At 33.9% G+C, this 23,747-nt stretch overlaps 1 protein-coding gene across 2 annotated transcripts in view; it reads left to right on the forward strand.

Annotated features, from left to right (window-relative positions):
- The window catches only part of SNTG1 (syntrophin gamma 1), a 342,258-nt gene that overhangs the window by 114,911 nt on the left and 203,600 nt on the right, over positions 1-23,747 (forward strand). For both annotated transcript variants that reach the window (XM_021688424.1, XM_021688425.1), the window contains exons 8-9: positions 4,899-4,981; positions 11,243-11,373. In XM_021688424.1, coding sequence (XP_021544099.1) covers positions 4,899-4,981; positions 11,243-11,373 — 214 coding nt within the window. The remainder of the gene's footprint in view (positions 1-4,898; positions 4,982-11,242; positions 11,374-23,747) is intronic.

Below are 23,747 nucleotides of genomic sequence, written 5' to 3' on the forward strand. Positions count from 1 at the left end.
GCCACCCAGGCGCCCCTATGTCTGGCTTCTTTCATAATGAAAATCACTTGTGTGATTTTCAGATGTTTGTTCATTTACATTGCTGTGTAATATTCCATTAGATGAATATACTGAAATTTGCTAATCATTCTCTTATTGATAGATAACAGAGCTGTTTCCTGTAGTTTGGCACTATAAATAAAGCTATTATGAACATTCTTGTGTAAGGCTTTTGAAAGTCTTCCAATTTTATGTCACTACCATAAGTACTTAGGAGTGGAATTGCTAAGTCACCAGGTAGATATATAATTAACTTGTTAACTAATTGCCAAAAAATATTTCTAAATTGGACATATATTTAAAAACCTCTTACTCTCCACTCCAGCAATGTATGAGAATTCTGGTTGCTCTACACTTATCCCAATATTTTATGATCAAAGATTTTTTTTTTTAGATATTCTATTGAGTGTGCAGAGGTAGTTTATTATAGTTATAATTTGCATTTCCCTGAAGACTAATTATGATCAGCTCCTTATCATGTACCATTTGCATTTATTATTAGAGATTTGCATATATTATTTTGTAAGGTGTCTGCTCAAGTTTTGCCCATTTTTCTATTGGTATGTCTTTATATAATTGTACTGCAGGAGTTTAAGAAAATATTCTGTATATAATCTTTGTCAGCTATATGTATCACAAATATTTTCTCTCAGTCTATACATAACTACATATTTTACAAAAGTGTCTTAGGTTTGCAGAAGTTTTTAATTTTGACAAAGTCTAATTTACTATTTTGTTGTTTTTCTTTTGCATATGGTTATTGTTTTCTATATCTTCTCTAGAAGATATTTCTGTAAGAAATATTTGCCTACTCCAAGGTTGCAAGGAGATTCTCCAACATTTTTCCTAGAAGCTTTATGACATTGGGTTTTATGTTTAAGTTTAGAATCCATCTTATATTAATTAACTTTTGTGTCTGAACTAGGAATTTAGAATCAAGAAATGACTTTCTTATTTCCATTAATTTTTGTGTCTATTTTTTTCACCATAACTATAGTGTTGATCACCAAGGATAGGTTTTCCAATTTTGCAATTTTTCAAGATTATTTACCTATTGTAGACCCTTTACATTACTGTGTATATTTTATTTTATTTTATTTTATTTTATTTATTTATTTATTTTTTTTTAAAGATTTTATTTATTTGACAGAGAGAGACACAGCTAGAGAGGGAACACAAGTAGGGGGAGAGGGAGAGGGAGAAGCAGGCTCCCCACTGAGCAGGGAGCCCGACGTGGGGCTCGATCCCAGGTCCCTGGGATCGTGACCTGAGCCGAAGGCAGACGCTTAACGACTGAGCCACCCAGGCGCCCCTACTGTGTATATTTTAAAAATAGCACGTCAATTTCTACAAAATCCAATTATGATTCTGAATGGGACTAAGTTGGATTTATAGATAATTTTGAGAATTAACATATTAACAACTTTAAATCTTTCAATCCATGAACATGATATAACTTTCTATTTATTTATGTTTTAATTTTTCTCAGCAACATTTTAGTGTTTTCAGTGGGAAAGTCATGTGTATCTTTTATTAAATTTATTTCTAAGCATTTTTTATTCTACTGTAAATGGTATTTTAAAAAATTTAATTGTCCAGTTATTGTGGCTAATACATAGAAGTACAGTTTATTTTTATACATACACTTATTCTGCATCATAGGCTTAAATTTCTATTAGTTCTGTAGGATTTTTGTTATATTCTTTAACACTTTCTACTTGCAGTTATGTTATTTGCAAATAATGAATTCTGCTTCTTTCTTTCCAATCTATATTTTTTAAATTCCTTTTTCTTGCCCATTGCAATGGTTAGGACTTCCAGTAAAATGTTATGTAAAGTACTGAGAATAGACATCTTTTTCTTGCTGAAGATATTAGAGGAGAAATTTCCAGTCTTTTACCATTAAGTATTACATTAGCTGTAGTTGCTCACACATGCCCTTTATTAGGTTGATGTTCTTTTATTCCTGGGTTACTGAGGATTTTTCTTTTTCTTTTTAACATAAGTTGATGTTGAATTGTCATGAATATTTTTTACAACCATTGAGATATTATATTTTTAATCATTTTTGTTTATTCTGCTGATATGGTGAATTTTTAAATATTTATTTTGAATGCCAAATTAAGCCTGAATTCCTAGGATAAACACCACTGGTCATGAAATGTTAAGTTTTTTTTTTTTTTTAATGTATTGCTGGTTTCAATTTGCTAAAACATTAAGACTTAAAAATATAGATATATGCGGGGCACCTGGGTGGCTCAGTCAGTTAAGCATCTGCCTTCTGCTCAGGTCATGATCCCAGGGTCCTGCTCAAGATTAGGGAACATTAGGCTCCTTTCTCAGTGGGCAGTCTGCTTCTCCCTCTCCCTCCGCCCTTCCCCCCTGCTCGTGCTCTCTCTCTCTCTTTCGCTCTCTCTCAGATAAATAAATATATAAAAAAATAAGAGAAACTTAAAAAAAAGCGTTCATGAGGGATATTCATATGTACATTTTTGTAAAGTTTTAGTGCAATTTTGGTACCAGGGTTTTTAATGTCTTCATGTAACTTGTGGAGTGGTAACTCCTTTATTTCCACAAAGATGTTACTTACCAGTAGTAATATATTTTTCTTTTTTTTTTTTTTAAAGATTTTATTTATTTATCTGAGAGAGAGAGAATGAGAGACAGAGAGCATGAGAAGGAGGAGGGTCAGAGGGAGAAGCAGACTGCCCGATGAGTAGGGAGCCCGATGTGGGACTTGATCCCGGGACTCCAGGATCATGACCTGAGCCGAAGGCAGTTGCTTAACCAACCGAGCCACCCAGGGCGCCCCAGTAATATATTTTTCTTAAATAATTTAATAAATTCACCAAAAGGCAACAACACCTTAGAATTATAATTTTTATTTTGTATGAATTCATCTCTTGAATTCTTATAGGACTTTTTCTGATACTTTTTCTTCTTATATAAGTTTTGGTAAAATGTTTTTCAAGACTTTTTTTTCCATTTTAACTAAGTTATGAATTTATTTACATGAAATTATTCATCATATCCTTTTATCATTTCTATTAATATTTGCTGGCTTGCAGTAATACCACCTTCTTCATTCCTGATATTAAGAACTTGTATTTTCTCACTCTTTTACTACATCATTTTTGCTATGAGCTTTATTAATCTTTCCAAAGAACCCATTTTTGTTTTGGTTAATTTTGTCTATTATTTTGTTCAGATTCTTACTATTTTCCACTTCTTTTTTATTATTTTCTGTCTTCTTTACTTTGATTTAATTTGCTCTTTCATCTCTAACTTCTTAAGATGAAACTATAGATCATTGTGTTTGTACCTTTCTTTTATGTATACATTTAAATCTTTGAATTTCTTTTTTTAATTTTTTTAAATTTTATTTTATTATGTTATGTTAATCACCATACATTACATCATTAGTTTTTGATGTAGTGTTCCATGATTCATTGTTTGCGTATAACACCCAGTGCTCTATTCAATACGTGCCCTCTTTAATACCCATCACCAGGCTAACTCATCCTCCCACCCCCCTCCTCTCTAGAACCCTCAGTTTGTTTCTCAGAGTCCATAGTCTCATGGTTCGTCTCCCCCTCCGATTCCCCCCCCTTCATTTTTCCCTTCCTGCTATCTTCTTCGTTTTTTAATTTTAACATATAATGTATTATTTGTTTCAGAGGTACAGGTCTGTGATTCAACAATCTTAGACAATTCACAGAGCTTTGAATTTCACTCAAAAGACTGCTTTGGATCTGTCACAAAACTTGACATATCATTTTATTCTGTTCAAAATGTATATACATTTTAAAGTAATATGTTTATATATTAAAATATTGTCTCATAAGAGATAAATGCAGATAAATATCAGAAGAAAAAATTATCTAAAACAAAGTATGAAATTGTTAAGATTTAAAAAGTGAAAAACTATAAGAAAAAAAAAGTGAAAAACTATATTCATGCTAGTTTGGTAGAAAAGCCTGTGATCCCCTTCTTAACACCAGGAAAGCTATGAAACTTTAGAGTGATTAAAAAGGAGAACAAAATCACTTTTTTTTTCAACACTTTAATTTTAAGAGTGTTACCTATGACCTCTGATGTTTTAAGTATAATATCTCAAGTAAAAATTGAGAGTCAATTATGTTAATAATGCATATTTATCAATATCAGCACCTTCAAAATACATAACGTTTTCCAAAAAAAGCAATTAACCAAAAATCAAGAAATATGTATTCTAATCCTAACTGTAAAAATTACTGAATTGTGAAATCTATTTAAGACATACAATACTCATATTTAGAGATAGATATTAATAAGTTTCTTATGAGAATCTGATATGAAGATTTTTAGTTTCAGTCTCACCAATTTACATAGCATGAATGAAGTCATTTCTAACTATAGCATATACCAAGAGCATTTGTAAAGAGCCCATACACACTTTTTTTGCATCATGGAAAATTATGGTATCTAAAAATATGACTTGTCAGTAGGTTGAAACATAACAATAAATAGAATTTTGTAGACAAACCGAATTCTGCACAATTATAAGTATGGTTCATAAGTGTAGGTCACTTTGGATAGTGAAATGAAATAATAATTTTATAAGGTTATATGTTTTTATTAATAAAGCCTTGCAATATATCTGAACTCAAAGATCAATACATGGTTCTCTTTCAAGGTCCCACTTTAGTCACTTAGCCTACTTGCAAAACTCTGGCTTTCATATAAGTGAAATAAAAATTAATTTTACTGCCTGATTTTCTTGACATTACTGAGTATATGGAAAGATATAATGTAGAATGCATCAGTCTAGAATATTTTGGTGTTCTAACCAGTGGGGTGTTGTGATTTTTTTCCTGCAGGTGCTCCAAGTGACCAGAGCAGTGGCACCTCCTCTCCACTTTGTGACAGTGGCTTGCATCTCAACTATCATCCCAACAATACAGTAAGATGACCAAGGCATAGTTCAGATTAATAAGGAGATAACACAAAGAAAATAGTAATATATAAAATATATATTGAATATATATATATATTATCTATGTGAATAGTCATAGTTTGCAAAAACTGCTAATGAATCTCGTTGCTCTGATATAGTTGAGATCCTTGTTTGCTTCATCCTTTAAGAGTTAGGAGTTAAGATAAGCCAGGAAAGAAAAAATAAGTAAATATTTTTTAATGTCATTTTTCTCCTCTCAAGTTTGCATTAAGCCTTTTGTAAGCTATAGAGACTTAACTTAGTGAGTTCACACATAACATCACATAATCATTTTATAACAGTGTACATTGTATGTGATTTCATGCTCTAAATGATTTGACATGATTTTTATCATTTTTCTTTTGAAATCATTTAGCTGAAAGTAGCTATTTAATTTTCCATTTGGTAGGATTTCTAAACAATCTGCAGGCATACCAGGAAATTAATGCAAAGAGAGAATAATCTAACATCACGTTAAAATGTCACAAATGTTAAATTATACATGTATTTAATCATTGATAAAATTGGCATGTTTGTTTTATATACACTTAATAAAATGTTAAATTTTCTTTTCCACATCTAATGTGGAGTAAACAGATTTTTTTTTGCTTTTTGGATTTTTTTTTTTTATAAATATGTTTGAAACTCCTTATATTTCACCCTTCAAAACACTCACACATGCTAAAGACAAAACAGTTCTTTCAGGTTATATGTGAATCTAACAAATTTCCTCTGGGATCACAAACATGGAGAGTAGCAGTAGTGCTGATATTAAGTAGAATTTTATTTTTCTATTCTACATATTAGGATATGTAAAAAACACACATAGCTTCTGACTTAAAAGATTCATCTTTCACTTGAAATTCTTGACCTAATTGTGGCATTTTACCTCAAAGTACTCCTTTTGAGCATCTCCAGCCTTCATTGTACCTCAGTGCACCAGTAGTATTCCTTACCTGTGTGCCTTAGGTACCCAAGTCCTTTTAAATTTTATTATTTCTTTGTTCCTAAAGAGGAATCCTTGGCAAGACCAAGGTTTATCTCTACCCGCATAAACCAACCACATCTGGGTGTATTTCATCTGATCTCTTTTATTTTTGTTGCCAGAGAAATAATTGTCACATTATAGATAATACTTAAATTAACACTGATCTTCAGAAGAGGGCAAGATCTGACTTAAACATCAATTTCCTAATGAATCAATGAATATATACATTCTGTGCTGCTGCTAGCAAGCTTCTTAATTCTACAGACTTCTTACAATCTCCAGCCAAATCTTTACCTCTTACTTCAGAAACTGCTCACCTTCTTTCCTTACAATCTAGATGCTCTCGGTGCTTTTGACGCCTTTCCAGTCCGCTTTACTGGGCGGACCTACCCCCGGCTGCTGTGAGTGCTGGTTACCCAACCCCCCGCCCCCAACCCACCTCATTCACTGATGACCTCTCTGGAATCACCACCCCCTCCCAGGTTATGGCTGCAGCCAACAACTTGAGACCTTCAGGAGCCCACATCTCTGGCAAGGTTGTTCCTTGTCTCATCCACTTCTTCCCTCGTTCCTCACACGTTTCTCCTGAGAAATTTCCCTTCACATATCATTGACACAAAAGTCCCATCTCAGCTCTGCTCCTCAGACCGGAAAGAAGCGCTCTTTTACTTCAGAATGGGAGGAAACTGTTTAGTCATATTTTTATTCTAATTCTTGTCCTATTACCTTTGGACTCCTCTGTAATAATTAGAAGTAGAGAAGTCAGTATGGAAGGGCTATAGCTAAGAATCAGTCTAGTTTGTTTTTAACTCATCTTGTTGACATACATGAAAACATCTGTGGATTTAATTTCATGAACCATGCCTCTATGTTGTTGTTTGCTATCATGTCCTCCTTTAGAAAGGTATAATTAAGCAATAAAATCACTGAGTAATTCTATAACATGACTGTTCCAAGTAAATCCCTCTCTATAAAATTTAAAAAAAAATGTAAATTTCTCTTATAGGAATTATGTCTTTCTATTTTCAAGATGGATTTTTACTTTCATTTTTAGCATTAGGATTGAACATTATTTTGACATTGCTGAAGATCTTTAAAAAGGTGCAGGGTAAGTCATGATATTTATCAAATTTTAGAGAATAAGAGCCAAGACATATGTAAATTGAAATAAAGTATACTAAAAATTAAAAAAAAATCAATGTGCTTCAATTAAATGAATTTTTACTGAGAATCTGCTTTGTGGAAACACTCTTCTAGATACCATGGGGAGAAGTTAATTGTGTGTCCTGACCCAAAAAGTTTAAAATTCAGATCTATAGACAAATGCGTAAAATTAACTATAATAGAAAAAAAAAAAAAACAATGGATATTAGCGTTCTGATATCAGAGGAAAGGGCTACTCAGGACTTTGAATATCTGATTTAATTGAGCTCAACAAAAATTGAGGGACTACGAACCAAATCTTTGTTCTAATGCCTATAAGAGAGTAAGTCTTCAGGCCCCATCAGGCCCCATTACCTGTCCAGTGCTATCCCGTATTCCTCTTCTGTATCGTGATAGGCTTGGAGGCAGGTATGGAGAGTGAAGGACATTTCTACTCAGAGATTTATAAAATTAGGAGCAATCAAAGGCGTGTTTTCTTCTGACCCATCACTAAATAACAATGAACAGGGGGAAATGGGAAGGAAGTATGAATTTAGAAACATATTTTTCCACAGAATGTGTGCACACTATAAACAGTCTCCTTAAGGGAAACATTTAATTCTCTGATGTGTCTAAATCCTCAATTCTATCCTGGACCCAGGTAACTCCATTTTTTAATTCCTAAGCCTTAATTATTCTCTGAAGCAAATTTTGAGTAAGTAGGCACTCTTTTGTTTTCTGAAACAGCATTTTAAGCATATGGGAAAATATATTAACATCACTCCACCATCTTACTAAAAATATGGTCTAGTCCTTCTAGGTTGCCAATTTTAGGGTATACAAGAGTCCTGTGGTTTGCACCCATTGTGGAAGAACAGAATTTGTTTTGTGCTCACCAGGAGCCTTAAATTCAGATAATTAGCTAACCAGATTCTGAGAAACATTTTTCTTAACTGTATACCTTTAATGAATACTTTTTATGCCAAGTCCTCACAAAATCTGGATCAGCATTTTGCTCTATATTCAATTCTATTTTGGTATAATCATTGTTCTTGAGGTTATTGTGTGGCAATATACCCTGAAATGTGTTAAGTTTGGGGAAAAGAATCTATTTTAAGGCAAAGACTATGTAAATATTATTTTTCCCATTCACATTATTACTATTCTAGGAAACAACATTCTTGACATTGAAGAATAAAGCTCTTGAAAAGTAGTTATGAGCCTTAAAACTGTAAAAACCATTGTTTTTAGCTCATTTATAATTAAAAATAACTAAGACTATTGTTAAAGAAAAAACTAGAAAGCAAATTTATATTCAATTTTCATAATTAAGGATAAATAATCTTCAAAGGACATTATAAATAACATCTGTAAAATGAAATACATTAATGCTGATTGGCTCAATAGCTGAAATGGGACTTATTTCATATTTTTATAAGGAGAAAACATAAAAGAAAGTGACATTTGACAACTTTGTTTCATAAAAGTATCAAGTTGAGATGTTACATCAAGGACACATCAAAGATCACATGTATTTTCATATATGAAATATTTCATATTTCATATAAGACTATGAAGTCTTATAAAACATGATTTCTAAAACTTACCTATTAGTGATTATCATTGTCCTCAATATTCCATTGCTTAAGTCTTTTATCTTCTGTTACACTTTCTATGTCATTTGTTCATGGAACATATAAAGTGAGGGGAACTATTTGTGTTTTTCAAGAAAGATGAAGAACCATCTTTAAATAATTTGCCAAAAATCACAGCAAAATTGTGAAATAATCAAGACAAAAATCTGAATTATTCTTTGCGTGGTTTCACCTCTGACTATGAATGGTAAATGTTGTGCTATAATAGATATGATGGCCCTAGAATCATAGAGACTTTTAGGTCTGAATGAATCTGCCTGGCACTGTCATTTGCAGGCTGGCTGACCGGAGCCATTTATTTACTGTAAAACTTCTCAGGAGAGAACCATGTGCACTGGGGTCCTTTGAGTCGGTTCCAGACATAATGCTTAATAGTTTAGGGCAGCTTGGTGGGACCTGGGACACTTAACACTTGCTACAGTCTGTTCTGGTCACAGAAACCTAGTCTGTTTACCCTAGTGTGTCACTCAGGATTATTGTTTCTTCAAGTGCCTTCATGCAAAAAAGGTGGAGAAACAATAATTTACTGAGCCTAAAAAAGCTTCAGGTTTTTCTTTTGTGAGAAGAAGCCTTGTGATAGCCTTATCTTTGGAGATAAGCACAATAAAGCACCAAGAGTTTAAATAAATTGCCCCTAGGTTAAAGGACTAATCAGTTGGGAAATTGGCATCTTTGAACTCAGGTGGTCTGATTTTGATTCAAACCCTGAATCTTCCCCACTTTGTGGCACTGCCACCTAACTGACTCCGTTTCAAATGTTGACCATCTATAACATATGACATCAAGGCCAGAAGAAAGATCAACATGAAACCTATGTCTGTGCCTTTGCAATCACCAAATAAGCATGAAAGGCACCGGTGTTGCATCAAAGGCTAGGGGTCTTGGAGACCAATCACCAGTCAGGGACCCCTCATTGGATGGTCTTTGCAAGTCTACCTTGCATTCCTACCAGCTGGATCAGCATTTTGCTCTATATTCAATTCTATTTTGAATTCCTACCAGCTGTTCTCAACAACTCGAAGGATTTAGTAGATTTTTACTGGCACAATTGGTACCAATAACATAATAATGCCAAAGAGCACTCAACTTTCAGTGAAAAATAATGGAAGTTTTTTTCCCCTAAGCAATTTTGAAGAAATTAATATCTTAAAGAAAATCTTAGGGGCACCTAACTGGCTCACTTGGTGGAACATGTGATTCTTGATCTCGGGGTTGTGGGTTCTGGCCCATGTTGGGTGTAGAGATTACTTAAAAGTAAAATCATTTTAAAAAAAGAAAGTGTTAATAATAATGTTGATACTAATGGAGTTTTAACATCTAGACTAAAATAGGATTTCCTTCCAATATCATCACTCAAAAATTATAGAATCTATAGATATAAAGAAATGAAATTGTGCCTTGGCCCCTTACAATCCATGCCAACTTAAATATCAACATTATTCCATATACTACTGCCAGGAAGAAATATTAAAGTAAAGCTGAAATAATGTAAGAAGTATGAATCATCATCAAGTGTGAAAAGCCCAAATTTTATTCAAATAGATGTTTCTTCTATATGTAAGGAAAAAGACCCAAACTTCCAATGAAACTTAAAATGCATGTAATTTTAAACCAGCACTGGTTGATTTCACATGACTTTAAAACAATATAAGAAAATACAAAGATTTTCTAAACATGACGTTACAACAGTAGACAAAGATTTCCTTGAGTAGTTTTTAAAATTTGTTTTATAAGAATATTTATTCTACTCAATATTTACAAGTAACTGATAAATCACAAGCAGTTACATAACATTGTTTAGTGCTTAGCAGATACTCAGAAAATATGGCTAATGGAATGAACTACAACTTATTTTTATATTGTCACTTACTACTTCATTACAGTTACAGCTTGCCCCTTATTTCCCATTCCTGAATGAATTCAGTTCTTTCATCCTTCTATTTTTTTCTTCCTTCTCCCCACTCCATTTTTTCCATATGCTTTCCCTACCATTCTTTTTTTTTTTTTTTTAAAGATTTTATTTATTTTTTTGACAGAAAGAGACATAGTGAGAGCAGGAACACAAGCAGGGGGAGTGGGAGAGGGAGAAGCAGGCTTCCCGCAGAGCAGGGAGCCCGATGTGGGACTCGATCCCAGGACCCTGGGATCATGACCTGAGCCGAAGGCAGACGCTTAACGACTGAGCCACCCAGGCGCCCTTTCCCTACCATTCTTAATCTCAATGATTCCCTTCTCACTTTCCTATAGAATGCCATTAATAAAGAAATTAACAGATGCAACTTTATTGGCAATGAATATGGATCCCTTTTTGAGGTAGTCTATAAATGTCTTTTGATTATTTAGGAGAAAAAATGATCCCCTCCAAATGAAAAGTATTTGTGACATAGGAACTCAAAACACAGAACTGAAAAAAAGAAGACTGATTGTTTGTATTCTTTTCAGGACACACTGTCATGTTCTTCTTGGCCAACATCTCCAGGCTTGAGATGGGAAAAGCGATGGTGTGACCTTAGGCTGATCCCGCTGCTTCATTCACGTTTCTCTCAGTATGTGCCTGGGACAGATTTGAGTCGGTGAGTTCATGCTAGTAGATTCTGATTTTCTGTTCACTGCAAAGAGGCCTACAGCTAAACTTTTAACATAATATGGTTTATGACTTTTATTCTCACCACATTTCTAATAGTAGAAAGAAATACAAAAAAATAGTATAACACAGTAAAACATTTATGAATCCAATGACACAAAACATTAAGTTAAGGCCCTGACTCTACTAACTTGCTGTAATAGATTCAGTATCTTTATATATTTTTTTAAGATTTTATTTATTTATTTGAGAGAGAGGATGAGAGAGAGAGAGACTGAGACAAGGGGAGGGTCAGAGGGAGAAGCAGACTCCCTGCTGAGCAGGGAGCCTGATTTGGGACTCGATACTGGGACTCCAAGACCATGACCAGAGTTGAAGGCAGTCACTTAACCAGCTGAGCCACCCAGGCCCCCAATTTGGTGTCCTTAATAGGTAGAGTTTTATTGTTTTTTTTTTAAATTTATTTCTTATCTTAGTTTAAGTAAATTGTTTTATTTTTCAAGGAAATTGTGTAGTTCATTTAGATAGCAAACTTTATTTTCATGCACTTGATAATATTCTCATATTATCTTTTTGAATAAGTGTAGATTATTAGCGATGTCCTGAAGCTCTTTATTATGTGTCTTATAAATAATGAGTTTCTTCTTCTTTCTTGATTGTTTTCATTCCTTAAATTCTTTGGCTTGACATTTTGTTTTTATAGTTTCTTGAGATCGATGTTCTAGGTGTCCTGGAACTTTTCTGTAACAAGTGGTATAGTAAATATTTTAGGCTTTGCAGGCCTAATTTCTCTGTAACAACTATTGAATTCTGCCTTTGTTTCATAAAAACTGCCATACACAAAATATAAATTAATGTGTATGGCTGTATTCCAATAAAACTTTATTTATAAAAACAGGTGTCAGGCGAGACTTGGTCTGTAGGCCATGGTTTCCTAACCTTTGGTTTGATCATTAATTTTTCAGACTTTCTTTGCTAATTTATGTAGTCAGAACTGCACATTTTCATCAAAGTCTGCTCTAGCTATACCCAGAAATTCAGGTTTATATCTTGATGTATTTACATAGCTTTTCAGTATATCATTTAGTATAGTTTTCTGAGTGGTTGCTCAAGGCACTACAACATACATACATATCTCATCACACCACTGTATTGACGATTTATCACTTTGAATGAAGTATAGTTAGGTCCTTTAATCCCCCCCTCCCACTTTGTAAGCATAATTATCTTAATTTCTTCTATATATATCAAGCACCATATCAGGTGGTATTATGATTTTTGCTTCAATCAAAAATGATCTTAAAAACTTATGGACAGAAGGATAGTTTATTATATTTAACCCAGGATTTACCTGTTCCAATATTCTTCTTTCTTTCTAAAGTTTTAAGTCTTCTGTTAACATTTCCTTTCTATTTAAGTTTTGTTTTTTTTTTTTTAGCCGTTCTTTAAAGGTAGATTTATTTGCGTCAGATTCTCTTAATTTCCTTTGTCTGAAAATATCTTTTTTATCTTCATTCCTAAGGATAGTTTCCATGGATATAGAAATCATGGTTGTCAATTCTTACCTTGTATCTGAAAAATGTCATGCACTGCCTTTGGGCCACCCTGATCATTCAAATTGTTGCTTCCCTATAAGTAATTTGTTCTTTCTTTGTTCTGGCTTGCAAAGTTTTTTTTTTTTTTCTTTTTTCTCTTTCTTTCTTTCTTTCTTTCTTTCTTTCTTTCTCTTTCTTTCTTTCTTTCTTTCTCTTTCTTTCTTTCTTTCTTTCTTTCTTTCTTTCCTTTCTTTCTTTCTTTCTTTCTTTCTTTCTTTCTTTCTTTCTTTCTTTCTTTCTTTCTTTCTTTCTTTCTTTCTTTCTTTCTTTCCTTTCTTTCCTTTCTTTCTTTCTTCCAGAAGTTTAATTATGATGTATCTTTGCATGGATTTCTTTGGGTTTATTCTCTCCTGGCTTCACTCTTAAATCTGTATGTTTATGACTTTTCAGCAAATGATGTTTTTCAGTCATTACTTCTTTAAAGATTTTTATTTATTTATTTGAGAGAGAGAGAAGGAGAGGGAGAGAACACATGAGAGGGGATAGGGTCAGAGGACGAAGCAGACTCCCTGCCAAGCAGGGAGCCCGATGCAGGACTCGATCCAGGGACTCCAGGATCATGACCTGAACCGAAGGCAGTCGCTTAACCAACTGAGCCACCCAGGCGCCCGTCAGTCATTACTTCTTTAAATACTTTGTCGGTCCCAGTATCTTTTCACTTCTGTCACTTTGTTAATACAATGTTAGTTCTTATATTATTCTTCCACAGATCCCTGAAAATTTATACTTTTGTTTTTCAATCAACTTTCTTTCTGCTATACAGACTGGGTAAATTATATTGATCGGTCTTGAAGTTCTCTGATTCTATCTCCTCTTGTTTCCATTCTGCTATTGAATCCATTTGGCATGATTTTATTTTTTTTTTGTTGATGTGTTTTTCAGTTCTATCATGTCCATTTGGAGTGTGTGTGTGTGTGTGTGTGTATTTTCTAATTTTTTATTTGTTTTAAGAACACTTGTAATTGCTTATTCAAGCATTTTTATGATGACTGCTTTAAAATACTTGTCAGATAATTTCAGTATCTCATTCATCTCAGTATTTGTGTGTTTGGATTGTCTTTTATCTTTCAAGTTGTGTTAAAACCAGTGATTTTTAAAAAATTTTATCCTGGACTTTTTGGGTATTAAATTATGAGACTCTGGATTCTTTTTAAATCTCCTTTTTAAAGCAAATAATCCCTTTGTTGACATGTAATGTGAGGGCTGGGTGGGTGTGTATGTTAAGTTCCCTGAATGCCCACTCAAACTGCCTCATTAAAGATGACTAAAGTGTAAGTTTGCCACACTCCTCAGTCCCTCTGACTAAATCCTGGTGAAAGTCAGATGCCAACTGGATCATGCATTGCCTTTGAGTGGAGCATCAGCTTATTTCCCTAGTTGACTCTACTGTCACCTGGGAAGGTAGAGGGACAGGACTGATGCATGTTGCTTTATTACTACAGGATGGGGTAGAGCTCAGCTCTCCATAGTGAGACCCTGCTGACAGAGAGGAGACCCTGCTGACAGAGATGGAGGGAAAGCTGAGGGCAAGGAGTCCCACCTCCCACCACCTCACTTCACCTTGGTGATGACAGATGGCAGTGGAGGCTAAGCTTCTGGCTAAGCCATGGTGGTTAGCATGGGAGGAAAGATAGAGTACTAACTCCATTTCATGCCACCTCACTCAGTTTAATTGCCACAGGGTAGGAATGGGGGTTAAGTTTCCCACTAGGCCCCAGTGACATTACCCCAAGGGAAATGGGAATGCTGCCTACTTCTTTTACATGGGGGATGGAAGATCAGCTTCCTGCATGGTCCCTTGAACACCACCAGGTGATGGAATCAGAGGAGGTGTAGAGGACTAGCTCCCTGCTTGGCCCTGCTGAAACCTGGAGGAAATGGAACAGTGGCTCCATTGATACTTGATTGTATTAGGGCAGGTTTCCAAAAAAGACTGAATGTGGTTAGCGCACTCATTCCCTAGTCCTTTAGGGAGAACAGACTTTGTTGTAACCCTTTTTTTTGTCTTGCTCTTAGTGATTCTGGGTTGTAGACTTCTAGAGCGCACTGTCTAAGATGTATGGGAGGCAGCAAGAAAACCCATGAGACTTACCACCTTGTCATTCCTCAAGTCCAAAGGTCCCTAGGCAATCAGCCTTATCCTTTTCATTTCAAGCGTCATCTATGCCTGTTGTTGGAGTATGTCCAAGGTTCATTAGTTGTGTTGGGGAGCATTTGAGAGAAATGGGGCTACTTTTTCTTGACCAGAATTGGAAGTCCACAAGTGTTGATATTCATGAGGCTTTTTTTTTTTTTTTTAGTATTCATTTAATGATATTTTCTAACTTTCATTATAATTACTTCTTTGACTCATGGACTATATTTTAGATAAAAGTGTATTGCAAAATTTCAAAATATTTTTGGATTTTTCTAATTATTTCTTTTGTTATCGCTTTCCAGTATAATTTCATGCAGAATAATTTCAATCCTTTGATACTTGTTGAGACTTTATTTCATCCAGTGTATGAATAGTTCCAAATATTCTACATGCACTTAAAAGAATTGGTATTGTCATTTTCTTTAGTGCAGTATTGTACATATTTCAACTAGGTCATATTTGTTCATATTGAGAAAGGTGCATTTCACTTTCCTACTATGATGGTGACTTTGTGTGTTTCTCCTTTTTAGTGTGTCAATATTTATTGTATACATTTAATTTTACATTATTGGATATAAGCAGATTTAGAACCTTATGACTTTTTGATGTAATGTCAAAAATTTTATCATTATGAAATGTCCCATATCTTTGGAATTGTTTCTTGCTTTTGAGAATTACACTGAATATCTACCAGCTAATATTTACATTATATATTATTTTATCTATTTCTTTCAACTTTCATAGTCTTACTCTACAAAATGTGTCCTTTCTGAGCTGTATTTATTTTTCTTTTATTTCTTGTTTTAAATCCAAAATAACAATCTTAACCTTCCAGTTGGATTATTTAGTCTAGTTTATTGTAATTACTGGTATCTTTGGGATTATATCTACCATCTTAGTATTTGTTTTCTATTCAACCCTTTAGGTTTTTGTTTTTTATAATTAAACATTTTATCTTGAGATAATTGTATTTTCACATGCAGTTGTATGAAATAATACAGAGATTCTGTTTATTCTTTACCCATTTTCCCAAATGGTAACTTCTTGAAAAACTATAGTACCATACCACATTCAGGAAATGGATAAAATCCACCATTCATTCAGATTTCACATGTGTGAGTGTGTGTGTGTAGCTCTATAGAATTTTTTCTCATGTTCACATTCTCTTATCCACAATCAAGAACAGTTCCTTGAGAACCATAAGAACCTTTCTGTTGCCCTTCTATAACCATGCCAATATACTTCTCCCCAACATACCCCTGACCTCTGATAATTTATTAATCTATTCTTCACTTCTATTATTATGTCATTTTAAGAATATTATATAAATGAAATCTTATGTTATGTAACCTTAATGGATTGAATTTTCTTACTTAACATAATTCTCTAGTAATTATTCCAAGTAGTTGCATTTTTCAATCATTAATTTCTTTTTTATTTTTAATAGTATTCCATGGTATGGATATACTATATTAAAAATATGCACCCCTTGAAAGATATTTAGGGTGTTCCAGTTTGGGGATATTCTAAATTAAGATGTTATGAACATTTGTGTATAGATTTTTACATGAACATACATTTTCATTTCTTTGAGTAAATGCTCAAGAGCTCAATTGTTGAGTTGTATGCATATTTAGTTTTATAAGAAACAGGTACACTGTTTTTTAGACTGGCTGTATAATTCTACATTCCCACCAGCATGTATGAGTGATCTAGTGTCTCTACATCTTTGCCAGCATTTGGTCTCATTGCCATCTTTTTAGTTCTCATTCTGCTAAGTATGTAGCAATATGTCACTGTGACCTGAATTTGCGTATCCTAATTATGTTGAACATCTTTTCATGTGCTCCTTTGTCACACAAAATGTGACAAAGGTGAAATTTGGTGAAATTTCTTTGTCTTTTGACTCTATTGTAATTCACTTATTTATTTATTTATTTATTTACTATTGAGGCTTGAGAGTTTTATTTATATTCAAGAAAAAGTTCTTTGTCTCAACACACTAGTTTTCATATTTCATCTCCTTTATCTTTTTAATGATTTTTTGTCAATAATTAAAAATTATTGTTATTTCCTCTATAATATTTTTATATATGTATCCTTTTTTGTTTGTTTTAATTATTACCTAAACATTATACCATATGTCTTGGTCCATTTGGACTGCAATAACAAAATGGGTGGTTTATAATAACAGAAATTTATTTCTTACAGTTCTGGATGCTGGAAGTCCAAGATCAAGGTACTATGATAGTAGAGTTCTCTGGTGAAGGTGGTCTTCCTAATTCATATCTGTTGTCTTCTCTTTGTGTACATACAAAGTGGAAGGGGCTAGGGATTTCTCTGGAGTCACTTTTATAAAACACTAATGCCATTCATGAAAACTCCACTCTAATGGCTTAAGCCACTTAAGCCCCTCCCAAAGGCTCCACCTATTAATGCCATCACATTGGTCATTAAGATTTCAACATATAAATTTTTGGGGTGAGGGGAGCAGAGGACACAAACACTCAGACCATAGCATCATACAATTTAATTTAATTTACTAATTTCGCCTTTTCAGAAAATGCTAGAAATTTATTTATTTGTTTATTTTTTAAATATTTTATTTATTTATGTATTTGAAAGAGAGAGAGACAGCCAGAGAGGGAACACAAGCAGGGGGAGTGGGGAAGAGAGAAGCAGGCTTCCCGCCGAGCCGGGAGCCCGATGCAGGGCTCGATCCCAGGACCCTGGGATCATGACTTGAGCCAAAGGCAAATGCTTAACGACTTTGAGCCACCCAGGTGCCCCGGAAAATGCTAGAAATTTAGAACACTTTAACTCTTTATTCCTTTGCTATATTTGGACATATTTCTTTCTTTTTTTTTTTTTAAGGTTTTATTTATTTATTTGAGAGCGAGAAAGAGAGAGAACATTGAGGCAAGGGGGAGGGGCAGAAGGAGAGGGAGAAGCAGCCTCCTGGGTGAGCAGGGAGTCCAGTGTGGAGCTTGATCCCAGGACTCTGAGATCATGACCTGAGCTGAAGGCAGACGCTTAACTGACTGAACCACTCAAGCACCCCTGGACATATTTCTGATATGATATTTAATTCTGTATGTATTTTAAATTCCTCAAGATAATATATTATTATTTTCACATAACTCTTCGAATGTATCCTACCTTTAATCTTCCTGTTTTTCGTTGTTTCTTTCTTTTGGTTTTATTTTTCTTCTGCTTTAAGAATTCTCTTAATATTTCTATTAACGATATATTTTTTAAGTGCATATATTTGTTTTGCTTTTATTTTAAAAAATTTACACAGATACATGATGTAGAATCATTTAGCTAAAACAATTTATGAGAAAAAAGAAACTGTTTGGATGAGTCCAGATGACTCCAGATGACTCCCTACATTTTTATTTTTATGGTGCTGCAATACATCGACAGCTTTTAGCAATTGAATTAATTATACTCAATAAATATTACAGTAATAAGCAGTTATAAACATAGCACTATTCAGAGTGGATTGCACAGCAATTCAGATTCAAGAGCTAATTTATTTTTCATTCATTCACTCAATAAATATTAATTTAATGTCTGTAAGTAGGAGGTGTTGTGTTTGGTTCTTTCCTGAAGGAGTTTACAGGCCAGTGGCAGTTGCAACAGTGAGGAGAAAAAAAAAATAAATAAAAGAATAAATTACTGGCCCAGTAGGACAAATATGGGAAATTATTTATGTTGGTTCACAACCTAGGATGTTATCGCTGGCTGGTTTTCCCAAGGCCCATGATTTTAACTTCAGTGATAAAATACCTCTCATATTTAATTGCAACAAAGTTGTGTTACTGTCATATACTACTGTGTATAAATTAAAACAGCACAGTATTTTTTATCAGTGATAAGACAGTTTATGTTCATCTATGGTAATGACCCTGGCTTAGAAATATATATGTCAGATTTCAATTCTGAAGTGTGGTAATATTGCACAGCATTGTAGTGTTGGGGTATTAGAATGGGAATGGGAAGTAGAGATTGTGCGTGGGAATGGGAAGTAGAGACTGTGAGCCAAAGTAGAAACTTTGGCTATTTTTTAATTGCTAAACTTAATTTTCCCTATATGAAAAGTTAGTATATTGAACATATATAATGTTATATGTATAAAATGTAATATATATATATGTATATGTATATATGTATTTAAAATTTAGAAACGTCATATGTATCTCCATACATTCAGTGCTTAGGCTGAGCATGACTTACAGCTCAGAAGCCCTCAATAAATGCTTATTAAATTAGTTTTAATGAGAAAACATTCCATCTCTCTTTTTGAGTACAAGTATCATCTACTGCATGCTTTTCAAACAGTATAAAAATCAACAGTATTGAAATAAAATCTACTGATTTGCACTATTACTTGTAGAGAATTCCAATGGCAGCAGAATCCCTAGTGCCTTTCTAAGAGTGCTCAGCTTTTTACTCCTGTGGTGAGGACGTCTGAGTTGGTACCATTTTTTTTAGGCACCTATGGATGAAGTTTAATACTGGAACAGAGAGCAAGGATGGTGATTGTGAGAATTGTGCTTTTAACATGCAAGAATTTTGTAAAATGAATTCTAATGATGGGGACAAATATGAATAAGAAACACTCAATTCATAATTGCTCATTGAAGGATGGGACTTTTCAGCAATGTATGTTAGGGGATCTCAGGAGGAAGAAAAACAGGTGATGGTATGAAATAGAAAAGAAGTGAATAGGTGGGAAAAAAAGACTGACTATAGTACTATAAAAACAGAATCTATTGTAAATAGTGTTTTAAGGTGAAGAAAGTTGTTGATTTTATTAACTACAGAAAAGAAATACTGAAAGGACTCAGAAACTCATTAATTTTGGAGCGATTTAAGGTGAAATGATTTTTGAAGTGAATTGAATTGAAAACAGTTCGTTATAAGAAGAATATTGACAGGGGCACTTGGGTGGCTCAGTTGGGTAAGCATCTGACTCTTGATTTCAGCTTAGGTCATGATCTCAGGGTCGTTAAATTGAACCCCACATTGAGCTTCATGCTCAGTGGGGAGTCTGCTTGAGATTCTCTCTCTTCTTCTCCCTCTGCCCCTATCCACTCTCTCTCTCTCTCAAATAAACACACAAATAAATAAATAAATAAATAAATAAATAAATAAATAAATAAATAAAATCTTTAGAAAAAATGAAGAAGAATATTGACAGTAAAGAAAGAGAAGCAGCATGTAAAGGATAAGCTAATGTGATGAGGGGGAAAAGAGGGATATGAAGTTCAAGGCATATCATGGTCAGGTCATGTTTACTAATTGGCAGAAAGGAGTCAATACATGAGAAGCTAGAGGAGAAACAGTTCCTTGTTTGGGTGTACCATTACTCTTGCTATTCCACTGATCTCTTGTTACATGTGGTCCTATACACATGGATCCAGAGTGATTAAACTTATTCACTTTTTCCATTTTCTGTGATAGGTGAACAGGTCCACAAGGACTCTGCTTCATGTAAACCAGGAACAACCAATGATTTTCAAAAAATATTCAACTAAATGACATTAAGATTTCACCTACCCACCTACCCACAAGCCATACAAGTGTCCCTTTGTATAGCACAATCTTCATATATACTCCACCTCTTCACCTGTTGGTTTGCAAACTGGCCCCCTTACTCATGTAAGGGCAAGGAAAGACCTAAGAAAGAGGCAGAACACTCCAGATTAGTAGGTGACAGGTTTAATAAGCAAAGGAACTTACTTATGTGGTTTGTCTTGGGTGACTGCAAAATGAGTAGATCTCTGCACTCACCGAACAGAATCTTTAAGTTGATATAGAAGCCTTAATTGGGTTCAGTCATGTATACCATCCAGATGGTTTCAACAACACCTTATTCTCGCAAGGCAATGTCCTTGGAATAGCTCCCACTGTGGAAATGGTAGGCAGAACATACATTCTAAGGACAGGGCAGGTGGTGAGGAGCCTCCAATAGCCTGGGTCTAGCTTGAGGATCAACTGGCAATCATATCTTCTCCATAACCCCATCTAACATCTGTTCCTATACATTGGTACTGTGGCGTTAAGGGAGAAAGTGCCATAACTCCTTTAAGATACACAATTCTCTCTCTGGAAAAGCTCAAATTTCCTTTGGGCAATTCTAGACCAACTTTGCTTAGTTTTTTTCAACCTAGAGAAAAATTATCTTGTCAGATATTCCCTATTTATTTTATTTCTCAAGTTTATGACATAATTATTGATAGTTCAATAATACAAGCCTAACAATTACATTTTAACATTTTCTGTAGCCAGAGAAGGATGGAGTCCCTGCGAATATGAGTATATCTGGAAAATTGAAAAAACAAATAAGGAATAAACTTTAAAAGAGCATATTTCAGTAAGTTTTGGGCTTAGGTAAAAGATTTCTGATTGATAAAATAAAAAGATACGTATTTCTAAAACCCATAAAATTTTTTTTAAACCCATAAAATTTTAACAAAAAATAAATAGGGTAAAGACACCAGATATTCAAGAGTTGGAACTGAAGGCTATCTTTTCAGAATGACATAGAGATAGGCAGGATTCAAGAGCTGAAGAAAGACAAGCTATGGAATAGTTTTTACAAGGAACAGGATTATCCAGTTGTGTGAGATAAATACGATGACTGTTAGGTAAGCAAAAGAACCTGCAATATATATAATGCTGACTGCAGTGAGGGTAGAAAGATGGCAAATTAGATCACAGGTACTAGGATCCTGATTCCCAGATACCAGTTGTATTGGGACTGTTTTGCACAAAGTATTACTTTTTTTCCAGGGAATTCTGACACATCAGGAAGAAAAAGCTATAAATTTAATTCAATTAAAGTTATTAACTGCTGGGAATTCATAAGGTAGAAATAGCTGGAAGTCAAAATGGCAGGAAATTCTAGGACAGGAAAAAAACAATTGATATGGATGAACTGGGAACTCAGTCTATGGAGGAATGCAAATATATGCTGAATAAATTTATGGACAAAGACTATTAGAAGGGTTAAAAAAGATGAAGAAGAATAAGATAATTAAGTGGTGATGGAAAGGAAAAGATTATAGTCAAAGAACAGAAATGTCAGAATTTAAGTTTGACAGTGGAACTGTCTTGAATGACAACCCGATCTCAAGTTACCAAAAGCAATGGATTTCTAAAATAATGGAAAGAAAATAAAAGACATACAAATTAGGAAGGAAGAAATAAAACTTACTTTGATTACAGATGGCATGATAACGAATGTAGAAAATCAGAAAGAATTGACAAAAAAATTCTTGTAATTAATAAGTGTTGATAGCATGTATGCAAGATACAAGATTAATATGCAAAAGTTAATCACTTTCCTATATACTAGCAATGAGAAGGAGAATTTGATATGAAAATTACAATACCATTTATATTAACACCCAGATAAATGAAATGTTGATCTATACGAAGAAAACTACAAAACTCTGGTGAACAAAATCAAAGGAAAATTAAATAAATGGAGAGACAGTCCATGTTCATGTATAGGAAATCTTGATATTGTCAAAATGCAGTGTTCCTAACTTGATCTTTAGATTCAATGCAGTCCCAATCAAAATCCTAGCAAGTTATTTTGTGATTTTTTTGGAAGAGTCAGAAGACCCAGAATAGCCAACACAATATTCAAGAACAAGAATAGTTAGAGGACTGACACTACCTGACTTTAAGACTTAGCAAAAGCTGCAATAATCAATACAGTGTAGTACTGCAAAATAATAGACAAATAGATCAGTGGAACAGAATAGAGAGCCCAGAAATAGACTCCCGTAAATACAGTCAGCTGATGTTGACAAAGAAGCCAAGACAATACAACAGAGAAAAGACTCTTTTCAACAAATGGTGCTGAAACAACTGGACATCCATATGCAAAATAATGAATCCAGAAACAGTCCTTATACCTTTCCTCAAAGTTAACCCCAAATAGATCAGAGACCTAAATGTAAAACACAAAATTATAAAACTTCAAGAAGATAACATAGACAAGAACCTGAATAAACTTGGGTGTGGTGATGATTTTTAGACACAACCCTGAAAGCATGATCTATGAAAGAACGAAGAGATAAGCTAGACTCCATTAAAATTAATAATTTATGTTCTACAAAAGATAATGTCAGTAGAATGAGAAGATAAGCTATGGACTAGAAGAAAATATTTGCAAAAGACATCTGATAAAGGACTGTTATGCCTCCCCCCACCCCCCAAAAAAGGAAGAAAGAAAGAAAGATGAAGCTCTTAAAACTCAACAATAAGAAATCAAACAACCCAACCAAAATAAATAAATAAATAAATAGGCCAGAAACCTTAACAGACACCTCACCAAAGATAATATGCAGATGGCAAGTAAATGTATGGAAAGATGCCCCACATCATATATTACCAGGGAAGGGCAAATTAAAACAACAATGGGATACCAGCATACCTATTAAAGTGACCAAAACCCAGGACAGTGACAACACTGAATACCTAGAAGGATATGGGGAGCTAAGAATTCTCATTCACTGAGCAGAGAGGATATTTAGGGAAATAAAATACTCTGTATGATATTATAATGATGGATACATGCCATCATACATTTGTTCAAACCCACAGAATATG

Source organism: Neomonachus schauinslandi, chromosome 4 (assembly GCF_002201575.2).
Source record: "Neomonachus schauinslandi chromosome 4, ASM220157v2, whole genome shotgun sequence".
NCBI lineage: Eukaryota > Metazoa > Chordata > Mammalia > Carnivora > Phocidae > Neomonachus > Neomonachus schauinslandi.